Source organism: Diadema setosum, chromosome 18 (genome assembly GCF_964275005.1).
Source record: "Diadema setosum chromosome 18, eeDiaSeto1, whole genome shotgun sequence".
Lineage (NCBI taxonomy): Eukaryota > Metazoa > Echinodermata > Echinoidea > Diadematoida > Diadematidae > Diadema > Diadema setosum.
In genome coordinates this window covers 29753432-29768004 of record NC_092702.1, presented here as the reverse complement: position 1 = coordinate 29768004, position 14573 = coordinate 29753432, and the positions used below count along the sequence as shown (strand labels likewise).

Below are 14573 nucleotides of genomic sequence, written 5' to 3'. Positions count from 1 at the left end.
ACTACTGTAGTGAGTACTCGAAACAACAACAACTCCACTAATGACACGGTTTTTGAGAGCAGAGTCTGAGTAGTAAACCAAAGTACACTTTGAAGAGGTGAAAACAGTTAAAAGACAAGTCTACCCCCATATACACATGGATTGAGTGAATGCAGTAATATTAATAGGAACACATCAGTGAAAGTTTTGGGAGAATCAAACAATCCATAATGAATTTTTAAAGTTATGAATTTTTAAAGTATCTGTGCAGTCACTGCTGAATGAGAAGACTACTACAGTGTATGATGTCGCATGTGTAGAATGAGATAAGGAAAACATGAAAAGAATTTCTCATTCTTTAGGGGGGGGGGGTGCACATTTCCTCAACTTGTCACTGAAGTATGTTAAGGGTAATATTATTCCCCCTGCCTTCTGAAAGAGACAAGTCAATCGTTCTTTTATTATGCAGGAAAAGTGAAAATATGTTGAATTTTCTTTATATTTTCTTTATATTGTTATATACATGTGACATCACAAGCTGTAATAGTCTTCTCATCCAGCAGTGACTGAGAAGAAACTTCAAAAATTCATAACTTTTGAACAGATTGTCCAATTTTCCTCAAACTCTCACTGATGTGTTGTCCTAATATTGCTGCATTCACTCAATCCACATGTCTATGAAGGTGAACCTGTCCTTTAACATGTGCATGAAAATGTTGCATAAGATAACAGGAGTACCCCTGCACCTGTTACCTCTATTATGCTATACAAAAATTACCATACATCAGCTACCTTCACAGAAAAAAAAATAATGAATTTAAAAAAAAAAAGAAGAATGATGAACTTAATTTCTATTTGTCCAGACATATATATAGTTATCTGTCATGGTGTCACAAGGGCATGAAATGGAACTATGTGCAACAGACAGAACATATTTTGACATTCCAATATTCATGTCAGTACACAGAATACACAGAAAAAGCAGCAGGATAATTGCTGTGACCTGTACTCTCTGTTGTGTTATCACATGCCAGCGAGCTAGGTAGATTGCTTGATTTCTGTAGATACTTCATTTTGTTTAGTTCAAAATCCTTCAACACTCAAACATTGAAAGTAAACATGTTGCCAGTGTTGAAGCTGTGATACACTTGGTCCTGTCAATATGGGGTACAGTACACTTCTTCGTGACAATCCCGGATGTTGTTGTTGTATTTTATATAATTTTTATTTTCAAAGCCATCATGGAGAGTCAGTATGGTGAATTGATGTAGAAATTCCACTGTGGGTTAAAAATGTGATTCAATAATATTTTATGGGCTTTGTTATGATGCCCCATTGTAGCTGTGATGAATGTGACTTTACATCGAGATTGACCGTATCTTTTGTGCCGAAATTGGTGCTTTATTACAAATGTCAGCCCCATACCGGGGGTTATCAATCTAGGAACAAATCTAAGCGGGTTCACAAATCAGTGATTAAGTTTGCACCTCAAGTTATTTTTGGGGAAACCAGTTAACCATCTGCACAGTGGTAACGTATGCATTGTGGTCCTATGTTAAGAACTCATGAAGTACTGTGCACCATAGCAAGTTCAATTTATTTTAATGACTGGAGTTATTACCTGTAATTTCTGGGATCAGTTAACTTCAAGAACCAATTTGTAGAGGTCTGAATTTTGAATATATTTGTAGCAGCATCCCGTTTATCGTAGTATGACCCACGATGACCTCACAAAATAAAGTTTAAAAATACAAACATAAAATGAAAAATGTTTACACCTTTACAGCGGAAAAGGAGAAGTTGCCTCGAGTATTCCTTTCTTTAGTATTGTTTATCTGTCATTTGTTTTCAGTGCACCCCAGGCTCAAGTAAGCTATTGTGATCATTTGTAGCGCATTTGGCATGTATGAACTTTTTACATTTCCAGCTTGGTCTTGAAAACCTGTATGATGACAGATTTTCACCAAACTTGGCAGGTAGCATTTCTATAGGGATATAATCTCAGTTTGTTCAAATGCAAACCATACTCTTAATTCTGTAAATCTTTCTCTCTGGAACCAGAAGTGATAGAGCAAAGTTAATGTTATGCACTAGTAGTTTGGTGGCTTTAGTTTCAAGTTTGTTCATGGCAGATCTGGGGGTTCCCAGTATGTGAATTTTTTATTTTTTTCCTAAAAATACATGGTCAAATTTGTCACTAAACTGGGCAGGTTTTATTGCTAGAATGGCGTAAACTACCAGTAAAGGTCCTATTTGTACAAATGGACACCATGTTCCCCTCCCCTGCCCCCCCCCCCCTCCAAAAAAAAAGAGGGGGGGGGGGGGGAGAGCAGAGCCTCCATAGTTATAAATCTTTTTAAAACAAAATGTAAAAAGCCAGAAATGCCCTGAGTAAATACATCACTGACTGCACTTATGAATTTGTTTATGGCACATCCAGGAGTGGCCCTGGCCCTTGAAGCCAGAACCAAATTGCGGGCCATTTTTGACATATTTTGATTTTCTTTATGAAAATACATGGCCAGATTGTCTACAAACTTGCCAGGTACATGTATAATTGCCAGTGTGTAAAATGGACACCATGCCCCCTTGCCGGCCCCAAAGCCCCCAAGTTTGCTATGTTCTTCTCAGGTAACAGTCACTAGAATACATGGAAGGTGAAGGTTTGCGCCATAGACTCCTGGGTCTCTTGTTTGCATTCTTGTTTTCTGGCAATAATCATCTTCTGGCAGGTTGTATCCATGAGAGTTTCCTGTGGACCATTCACACTGACTGTAAACCTCGTAGCGTTAGAAAGATCATGACATTTCAATAAAAACTGCTGGGCAACTGTGCCAGGAGTCATCCGAAACATTGCCAGGAAAATTGCATGTCAGAGTGCATTTTTTTCCGCAGTGAGAATGCTTACGCAACAACAACAACAACAAACATGATTTCTGTCATGTGACCTCGGTTCAATGATTGGATTCCTTCCCCATGGCCATTTTCAAAATGTTCAGCCAACCTGCCAAGTTATTGTAGACATCAAAGCCACAAGTTGCAGGTGCCATAACATCACAATTTTTTGTTGCAGTGTGAACAGAGAATGGCCAAACTCTACAATCACTTCAAAATGAGGATCTCCCCTTTGATCACATTTTGGTAAACATTGAAGTGTTTTCATTTGTTTCAGATGATTTTGATCTGAATAAGTATTTTTTGAAGGTGTATAGAAGCAACATGAGATCATTAGAAGAATTTGTTGCAGATATTTCATCTCAGAAACATAATCACATAGAAAAATATACCATAGATATCTATGATAATAATGATAAGAATTCATATGATTTATAATGTGCCAAATGCACTCATTGGAGTACTTTAGGTACAAATAGAATAAAGGAAGAGAACCCTAAGAGAAGCGAAGAAAATACAGAAAGCAGACATAAATAATTAAAATCAAACGCCATCAAATTTATATGTCTTCTGTGGGTGTAGATATCATGCATATAGCAGGTGTAAGGTTGTGAAGAGATTACATTGGAAATGGCACAAAAATTGGCATGACACCAGAGGACCCTTTAAACACATTGGCTCAAACTGTGAGCTGTGCGCCCTGTGCAAACTCCTGACAACTTCCAGTTTTGCTTCTTGGGGACAAAAACTCTTGTGTCTTCACCCCAAAGTGTATTCATGTTTAGGAGGCCGCCGTTGCCCCTAAAAGTGGATGTAGCCTGTGTGATTAATATCCTGATAGAGATAAATCATTCCAAATGGATGCAAAAAGTATCACAAGACTCCTAATCAGGAGGGACAGAGGCCTTGGCACTAAAAAGTACTGAGGAAATTGGAACAAAGCTTTTCGGAGACCGAGCAGGCAAATTGGATGTGACACTGAACTACCGTCTTTATTGTCTTGTAAGCAACACCAATCAGATGTTACACATCAAGGTCCATCACTGGCTTAACTGCCATTGGCTTATATTTAAGACTTCTTGGAGAATGTTTGAACTTCTTTTAGAAAACTCAAAGATAAGTACACACAAAAGGAGACAGATGTTACCGACAAGGATACAGACGGCATCACAGGATACAGATCTAATTTCTACCCAGCTTATTACATTTCTTGTGGAAGCATTTCCATGGTGCTATTGTTGTTTGTTTGTCTCAAGGACTAAGGGACAATATACGTGTACTTGAGATTTGATCATTTTGCAGCCATATGGCTCTACTACTCATTTTTAGCTAAATTGGAGACAAAGGAAAGGGGGTGGGGGGAGGTGAGGAAACAAAGTCAGAGTAGGGTAGAGTGTCATACTGAATAGGAAGCAACTCCAGCTCAAAATGTATCAATAACATTCTGTTCTTACAAAGTACCACATGCAGAATGCAAATCAATTCTGTAGAATGCATTCTTGTAGTGACGCCAATTGGTTGTGACACCAGGCCCATCAACCCTCTTGGCTGCCATTGGTTAAGATTTTTAGGCCTTCTCAGAGAATATTGGGAATTTGAGAGAAATATGACTTCTTAGAGAGAAATACATGTCAGTAAAAAGAATTTGTGACTAATAAATGAGGAACTGGTGGGAAGTTGTGTATTTTTTTTTTTTTTTGCTTTCTGTCAAGCTTTCAACCTATTTACAGGTCTTCTTCAGGGCTTGACTTGTGGCATAAAACAGGAAACAGAACTAATTTCTACCACAACTTTAACATTTCAGTGAAGGCATTTCAATTTATTGTGATATTGTGAGGGCTGAAAAAAAAAAGGACACTTGAGATTTGGGCAAGTATCATTTCGGGGAAAATGGCTCGGTTTAATTCTCATCTGTAGCTAGATTAAAGACAAAAACAGGGAAAGAGAGAGAGAGAGAGATAAAAAGAGCACAAGAGGAGTTGCTATGGCTCAAATCCAGACCACAAATCGTCAAGAACAAGATCACTGGTTCAAGTCCTATTCCTGCAGCAGTTGTGCCCAAGGCAAGGCACTGTATCATTGTCTAGTCATTTGGATGGGACTCGCAGCCCTCATTCCCATCGATGGTTACTCATAAGCATTCATTGCTTCCTTTGCAGTCAAGTAAAATGAATCACTTCAAATCAAATTAAACCAAATATACAAGGTACGACTGCAGAGTGCAATTTAATTTGATGCACCTGGAGGTTTCTTGCTTGAAAGAAAGCGCTAGAATTTTACATTATCACAGAGATATAATGATATTGTAGACCAGAGTTATGAGGTAATCAATTCAACCAATACACCCATAATGTTCACATACCACCACCCCACACTTGATGCAAATGTACCATATAGAAGTTTCTGCTGATGGTTTATTTAAGGACAAGTTCACCATAATATGTGTGGGTGGAATGCAGCAATGTTAGAAGAACACATTGAAGAAAATTTGATTGAAATATCAATTTTAGAGTTACACCGATTCAGGTGGCTACTGACAAACACACACTGGTTCTTGACAAAAATTGTATGTGTATATGGAAAACGACAAGCACAAATGAAAGAGAAGATAAATTCTGCCCAATGAGAAACTAACAATAAATAGTAAAAAATGATGATAATAAAAAGGAAACATTACATAACCACAAAAAAGTGGTCACTGGGATACACTGTCGATGGGTATTTTGGTTTGGAAGTGCAAGTTTTAAGTCCTCATTTACCCATCAAAGCACTCTATTCCAACCAAAAAAGTGAATGGGATTGATCTTATCCTATTCATAGCCATTCGTGCATTAGTAAGACATCTTAAGATGTTTGTCTTGCAAGCTAGCTCAAAATAGCGGTTGGTTCATTAGGACCTGATATCGGTAAATATGATCTAAACCTGAGACGTATTATTCATGATAGTGTTGAAAATATACCAATTTATCAAATTCGTCAGCAACATGTTGTTGGCATGAAGTATCATAGCCAAACTGCAAACACCTGATTTTGACCCCTCAGTAAAAAAATTAGACCAGAGACTCTAGGAAGATGTCTTATTAATAATTATCTCTCTGATTTTACTCATATATGTGTATATGTAAAACATATATTTTACAAGTACTCCATCACTGTGCAGTAGACATGCTCCCTATAGATATTCTCAGTATTCATACAGTGCATTTGCAGGTATGCAGTAACTCACACGTAATTGACTAAAACTAACATTCAGGCCCACTAATTTGTCTGAGAGATAACTCAAAGTTGCAGGGACAAATCCAAGTAACTATTTTAATTTTTTCTCCTATTTGTTTCTTCTTTTCCTACCCTGCCATCATCATCAACTACCGTCTTAGATTGTGAACTTTAGAACGCATCCTTCCTGGAATTAGATTAGCCCGACAAGCCAAGAACTTCTTGCTGTTAAGTTTTAAAGTGTATTCAAGTACCAGGAAATAGCGTTATCGTGTAACCTTCTGGTCTCATGCATTAACCAGACAGTGTTTGAGGTGAATGCACTTTGATAGTACTTGTAGTTTCTGTTGTTAGCATTCGGAATTAATCACAGCATTCTGACTTCTTGCTAAAATGTGGGGTAATGCAAGAGGGAGTAGAAGGGACTAATTCAATTGTGTGACCTCGCTAAAATTACGAATCTGACAAAGACCTCTCCCGCTCCTGAATACGTCAAGGCCATAAAAGAAGTCTTCTTACGAGCCGCTCAAAATAGCCATCATTAAATGTGGGTGTCAAACCTCTGCTATAATTCCCATGTTGAATAATTGAAAGAGATCCTAACCCCCTATCCTAATTGAGAAGTATTTGCTGCAGAGTGCCAGAATTTTTCCTTGTATGGGCAGGTTTGAAAAAGAAAATTGCAAGTTTGTGAAAAGCATGATTCCTTTAAATTTGATTTTAGCATTTCAACAAATAGAATCTCTCTCTATGATATCAAATGCCAAGTTAACCTAGCTCCTCAGAAGGCATGGAGAATAATATTTGCCAAACATATCTCAACAAAAGTTTGACAGAATGTGAACTGCTCATATAATCGAAAACTTGTGAAACTCTCTCAACATTTCTTAATATCATTGTGTGACTCTGATATCACTTTTTTTTTTGCGATGTCAAAACGATTTCTACATAGGAACAAGGTTTCTCATCTAGGGAGTGTGGCATGTGGAATTTATGAAAACTTTTAAGAATTCATAACATTTGAATTTTGCTCCGACTTTCACAGAGTAACTCACTTGTTTAAATACATTCATCAAATCCACATACCCAATATGTTTCATAGGACAGCACAACTGTATATAAACTCTAATTCTTGGAATCCAGTTATGTCCGTGCCTGCATCATCAGGCAAGTCATGAACAAGCTTTTTTGTTGTCATGAGAAACAACTTCTGTAAGGCACAGAATACACTTGTCAGAATGTTGTTTTTACTGAAATGTTCAAGTTATGTGCACATGCTTGTAGAACAGAGGTTGTTGGCCTGCACGACAAGTTTGCCTGAGACTTGCCTTGATGGCCGGAAAAATGACTGAGTTATCAAACCAGATTCTAAGTATGTACAGATGGAAGGATAACTTGTCGGGAGTTCCTCACAAGAAAAATGCCCACAAATGTGATCACGATTATGAACTGGCCAATTATGTGAGCCCTGTGTTATTTGCATGTATAAACAGTGATGATACAAATAACTAGTATTGTGACTGGAGTCAACATTGCAAAAAGATTCATTATGTTGAATTTGCACAGATCATGAATGCCTATCTGCACCTCAAACAATAATTTCAGAACCTGACAGTGACTCTGTTAGAGCATTATATGAAGAGTTTTATCACAAAACGAGCTAACTCCATTCTTGTTAAGTTGAGACATTTGTGATTACAGCTGCTGAGAAACAAAGAAAATAATGGGAAAATACAGGATATTTTTAATCATAACTTGTAGAATATTCCTTTTTTATGTCACAAGTGAGGTATTACTTGAAAGTTTCAATTTTGCTCTATCTGATGATGGACTTACTTTGAAATGCTTAAAAATGGCACTTAGCTCATTTTGCAATAAAACTCTTCATGTATGCAGGAATAGGTATGACTTTCTCTGAGTAGAATTTATGGCAAATATCAGTGAGTGTAAATTCTATGACATATCATTCTCTCATGTTGAATTGAACAAGCAAAAACACCTCTCTCACCAAGAGGATTCATAAAGTTTACCCCAACCCCGTTTCCCACCCTCACTCCCTCTCTATGTATCTGCAGAGTGGTTTCCTGCCCAACATCTTCAAGCTGATGTCCTATGTGCCGGAGTCCTTCCAGCCATTCTTCGGTTACTATGAGATCCTGATGGCTGACAGGGGTAACCTGACCAAGGCCGACAAGGAACTGATCACGGTGGCCATCAGCAGTGAGAACAGATGTCTGTACTGCTCCGTGTCCCACCGAGCCATGCTTCGGATGCTGACTGAGGATCCACAGCTCACTGATCAGGTAATTCATTAGCCAGCCAAATACTGCACTGGTCTCTCTGGAAATATGTTATGTAAATGGCAAAATTGCCTGCATTGATATGATGCCATGATCCAGGTTTTTTTTTCTTTGCTTTTGAATGGCTTTTGAGATATGTGATGATAAGACAATTTATTCATTTTGATGGTTATATTGCCATTGCGCTAAATTACTGAGAATATGATTTTACAACCACATCTGCAAAACCTGTTCATTATACTGTGTACATCCGATCTCTTCTGTAAATGTTGTATATAACTAGTATTCAAAACAGATAAAGGTAACATTTAACTTGGGGTTTTATTTTATATACAAGCCATATTATTAATAGAAGAATAAAATGTGTTAAAGACATTATTTACTATTGGCAGATGAAACAAAAACCCAGCCTAAGTGCTTTAAAATAGTTCTTAAATGTGAGTTAGGGATAGAACCACCCAGTGTAAAAAAGTTAATCATTATAATCAATGTTAAGTATTGTTAAATGTACAAAATCTGAACAATGCTTATAATAAAATTGTTTCTAGACTAAACTTTCTACAGTTATGATTTAGTGAGAAAATATATCACATTTTAGGCTTTATTGCAACAATTTTAAATCATAATATGGTGCGATGTCTTGTAATACAGCTGACCTATACACATATGCATCAAATCTGATAACTCAAACATTTTTTAAATCACTGCTCCCAATGGTAAACAGTACCTTAAAGTGAATTCAGCTATCAAGCCTATGCCATAAAGCATGGTGACCTGTAGTAAATACTGACTGTGGTCAGTCACTCTCTGTTCCCTCACTCAATTTTAAACACCTTCAAGGTGACGGTCAACTGGAAATCTGCTAACTTGACGGACAGACAGCGTGCCATCTTGGAGTTTGCCATGGCTGTCACCAAGAACCAGCCAATCACGGAGGAGCATTTCACCAACCTAGAGGTCCATGGCCTCAGCGAGCGCGACGCCTTCGACATCGGCCATTTTGCCTGCTTCTTCGCGATGGCAAACAGGATGGCCATCTTCACTAGCCTCCGGCCTAACGACGAATTCTATATGTTAGGTAAGTTGAGAAGTGGGACCAGGACACTGCAGCCATCACTTAGATTGGTGCAAAAGAAACATTAGAGCATCTTCATGCATCTTTATGGGGGACCGTTTGACCCTTTACCTGTGAGACACTATAAAACTGGTAGACTGCTTGGCACATGGGGTGGGGGGGGGGGGGCTCGGTTAATGGGTTAGGTTTGCATGAGAAGAACATGAGAAGAGGTTCAAGTGATTCTTCTTTTCTCTCCCCCATCTGAAACATAACATGATGAAATACATACATACCCATATCCCAGTTGTGAGCCATAGGGCACATATACCTGGGCCCCGTTTTATCAAAAGATGAAATCGATTTTAAATTTCCTTCCCACACAGGCTGCCATAGATTTACAGTTGAAATCAACTATAATCAATTTTAACTCTTCATAAAACAGGGCCCTGTCCTGCAAAGGATGAAAAGGGATAGCCTGTATATTTCTATAATTGGATCCCTCGTTCTCTTACTTCTCAAATTTATCAAGTGGAACTGCCCTGTAGATACACACTTTTTAAGGTACAAAATGACCACATTATGAAGTGAGTGCGGTGTGAGGTGTTTTTTTTCCCCCATCTCATCATTTAAGAATTAGGCAGCTGAGTGTTTGCAGTGAATCAGAAGTGAATAGCCTGAAAACAAGAGTGTGAGAGTGTTTATCGTAGGTTTTGGGAATTCTATGTCAGGGCAATTCACAAAGCAGTGACTAATATCTGTTTCCCCTCATATATGTGATAACACCAATAGAAACAAAGAGGGTGTCTTATTGTTGTACAATAACAGGATAATGCAATTTTGTATGAATAATAATAGCACTTGTATTCTTTGACTCTTTGTTATGGTGCCATTTTGGCACGAACAATTCACAGATAATGCCCTTTTCTACTGAAAGTGTTGATCAATAGTTCTATTCATATGATCTTATCATGTCACATTTTCATTCTCTTTGTCTATATATTTCTGACTGTCTGTCTGTGTGTGTCTCTCTTCCCTCCTCTGTCTGCTCATCTGTTTGTCTGTCTGTCTATCTTTCTAATTTCTCTCTCTCTCTCTCTCTCTCTCTCTCTCTCTCATTCTATCTGATTCTCTATGTCTGTATAATTCTCTCCTTCTCTTTCTCTCATATGTTTGCATCATTACAAAGACTAAAGGAGGACAGATCCGGATGGGAGTACTGAAATGAATGACTGAGACCAAACAAGTCAGCTGCCAGGGTTATCGCTTGACGTCTCTTACGACAGATGACTTTGCTGTGGATGCGCATCCCCAAGAAATCAGATGCTGGCTTCTATAATTTTTTTTTCTTCAGTCTGCACTAAAGACTATTTGTGTTAATTCTGTCTGGTGTGTTACATGTCACATTGAGTAAGACTAGCTCATTTCCCTTGTGTAGCAGACTTTCTGTGTAACACAACATTCTTTAAAATGAGTTTAATGACTGTGGAAATCTAATGAAACTACAATTTTCAATGACCAAGAAGTATTTTGTATGCTTTTGCATAAATTTGAGATCAAATATTGTCTCAATGCAGTCAAGTTAAATTTTGCACATCTCTTTTTTTTTTAAACTAACCCCCCCCCCCAAAAAAAAAAAAAAAAACCAAAACAAAACAAAAACAAAAACACCCCAAACCAAAAACATCCCCAAAATCTTCCTCATGAATAGTGGTGGCCCACTTCTAGCTTGCAAGATTTTCAGTATATGTTCACAGTATTTGCCCAAGATGTTGACCTGTCATGGACCATTGCAAAAGCACTACTGTATTTTTTTAATAGAACTAAAGAAAGAAGAGAGTTTTGTCTTACTGTGTTTGAGATCATGTAAGAAGCATCAGTGGAAAGTCAAGAAAAAAAAAAACACATGAAGCCTTGAATGCAGGCTAAATTATAAGCACAGTGAAAATGTGTGCCACACAAAGCTGCTAAAATATGGATGGATATGCATAAAAAACCAATAGCAATGACCATAATCTGACACAAATTGTCACATACTCTTTCCTTTTGACTTCTTGTGGATAATGAGAAAATGTAAATATTGATATTGACATACACTTGAAGTGGAAGGGATTGTAGACATCAAATTGATAAATGAAATAATTAATGCAGCCTGTGGATTAATTGCTTGGTCACTGATGGTCCCTGCAAGTCTGAATCGCTGAAATACTTTCTGCCTGATAGTGATGCTGCATGTTGCTTTGATGTCATAATTATTGGATTTGCTGCAAGATAATGACAGATTTGCCTGTGAAAATGCGTTATATTATGCGAAAGCTAAAAAAAAAAGTGCTATCGCTAAGACATCAGTATGTGTACGCATATATGCATATGCATGTGTACTTAATAATGAGTACTTTACTTGTGGAGAGTCTAATCAATAATCTAAATCACTAAGAAAGCTGCGTAAACCTATCATTGTAATATTTTCCGTTTTGGATGATTATCAGTGGAAGTGTTAAAGCACATTATCTTGATAAGTGTGAGTTTTGTTAGGGAAGTTTGCTGTACCTGTTGTCATAATAGTACTATATATGTAAATAGCATATCTACAGGCTACAATATTTCAGTCAACACAGAAAGCCAAGAGGCATATATTTTCATTGTAAATAGTACTCCAAAACTTTTATGGACTTTGATTATTATATCTGTATGGAAGTTTAATGTATTCTCAGGTATTTTTTTCTGTTATTTTCTGCTTTCTTCAAAATGATGTATATTTGTCAAAGACCTCTGTTATAAAAAGAGCAAAATAAGGGTATGCTGCTACTTTGGCATGATGAGCAGTCGAAAGTTAGTGTAGCTATGCAGTTAATTGTATTCAGCATTTAAAAATGGTAAAGTGACAAATATGTTGCACTCCACTCTTTGCCATCAAAGGTGCTTCTTAAAAATACCTTGGACTGTGGGAGATTTTCTCTCATCAAAATCATGAAATATTTTTGATGTCAGACCTCCTGAATTTCTTTATGCAGGCAGAAGTGTATTCATGGAAAGCATGCTTTCAGATCTGTTCATGTTCCTTTCAAACTCCAATTGTAGTTTATATGAATTCTAAATCACTGCACAAGATTTGTTCGAAATGGCTATTTCTGCAAGAATTAATGTGTATTCTTAGGTCATTTACACAAGTAAAAATATTGAGCAAAGCCATGAGTGTTATGTTGCAGAATATTCAAGCCTTGTGGGAAAAAGCAGAAGAAAATTTGTATTTGCAACTATATTCACACTCAGTACACCTTTTATGTTGCTATTGCATAAATGCAAATTATCATTATTATCATTAATCCTTTTTATTGCGAGATCTCAACTTATGTTAGTATGATTTTTATTTCAAATTCAAATTCAAATTCAAATTTCAAGAGTAAGATATTGGAAATAAGGGAAACTTGACTGTGAATTTTCCCAGAAGGTCCTTAAAAACATGTTGTAGTTTTAGTCTATTCATGGGACCATATGTTACACTTAATGATTGGTTGTAGTATAAAAAAATTACCTCTGTAAGGTAATGTTGACACAATTTGTTTCTTGAACCCAGGTCAATAAGGATGCTTCATGACTTACAGGATGCATCTAAATGACAAATGGATACCTGGTACAATTTTGTATTTTCTTTCTCCTCACTGCTGAAACTTGCCTCTTTACATGTCATGGGTCGGCCTATGTCAAGGGTCGGGGGTAGAGTTAACAAAGATTACCAGTAACTGTCCGGCCACAAATAATCTTAACATGGTCATCACTAGAGGGCTTACTCTTTGGTTGAAATAAGAAGACTAAACAAACATTACAAGCTTTTCTTGTCTTGGTTGTGAACAACATAATTTGCGAGTTGGCATTTAATGGGTGAAGTACAAGATGTTGAATAAAAATACCCACAAATATGCATGCAGATGAAATCAGAAACATGTGGTTAGGACACAAAGAATGGCCTTTGTTGCAATTTTGCCACCACATTTTGCCAATATGCGAAGTCAAATTTGTTAATCTGCACAATGGGTTATATACTACCTGGTAATTATCCACCAGAAATAGCTGGTATATAGACAAATTACCATGCAAGACATCTGAAAAATGATGTGTGAGATATTGATTTCCTGTACCATTTCAAGTATTTTTATTTCTTAGAAAAACAGGTACCTTTACAAACATCATGTGTGTATCAACAGCAAATAATAATAAGATTGTGTAATGTACAAATATACAATTGATTGGAGATGAGAGAAAATATCTCTCACTATGTACTCAGAATTATATACAAACATTTCTAGCCTTTTAAGAATTATTGTTGCTTACAGCAATACACAACACAAAATTTACAATTAAAACTCGCTATATATGACTGAGAGTTCAATTGTCCCGCAATTATGTATCTCATAGCATTTGCTGGAATAAATAATAATCATTGTTAGTGTCTCTGGTATCAGGTCAAAGCTTTTTTTCACTGTTAATGGCTGTCACAAACGCTATTGGTTCATTGGAAGGTATGCAGAATGTAAAGAAATGATTAGCCCCTGTCTGCTAGGGTTTAACTCTAACCCCCTCCCCTCAAAATGAAGCATTCAACAATACTTTTAGCACAAGTTTGTAGCAAAAAAAAAAAGAGCCACCCAAAGTTTTAACTGTTTGTGAATCAGTGGACAATGCAACTGCTACTCTCTCCTAACAATCTTTGTGGAATGAGAAAGTATTCAACTATTACTTCTGAAAGCAAAACACATTGCAGCATATTATCACAGTTGCATCACTGTATACTACACTGTATTTATATATTCAAATAAGTTCTATATCAGTCAGTGAGTAATCTCAACAATAGGTTTATACACCTTGTACCTTTATGAGCACGCTGCATGCACTGTGCATATATTCCATCACATTTTTGTTAATTTGTAATATTGATCTGTGGTTGCACGGTCATATAGTTACAATGGGAACACAATCCACACAAATCCAGCCTTTATTTCTTCTACCTCTTTTCGAATCTGGAAAATATTGTAATGAAAAAGAGAGATTTTCCTATAATGTTTCAGTGGAGAAAACAGTGAGATTTGCAAATACGCCACAGAGAACAATGACATATTTGTTGGTCTGCA

The 14573-nt window shown here is 36.9% G+C and overlaps 1 protein-coding gene across 1 annotated transcript in view; it reads left to right on the top strand.

Moving 5' to 3' along the window:
- The window catches only part of LOC140241504 (uncharacterized), a 35593-nt gene extending 24776 nt beyond the window's left edge, over positions 1 to 10817 (top strand). The window contains exons 3-5 of the mRNA XM_072321232.1: positions 8166 to 8393; positions 9231 to 9468; positions 10634 to 10817. Coding sequence (XP_072177333.1) covers positions 8166 to 8393; positions 9231 to 9468; positions 10634 to 10638 — 471 coding nt within the window. The 3' untranslated portion in view covers positions 10639 to 10817. The remainder of the gene's footprint in view (positions 1 to 8165; positions 8394 to 9230; positions 9469 to 10633) is intronic.
- The last annotated feature ends 3756 nt before the right edge of the window (positions 10818 to 14573 follow it).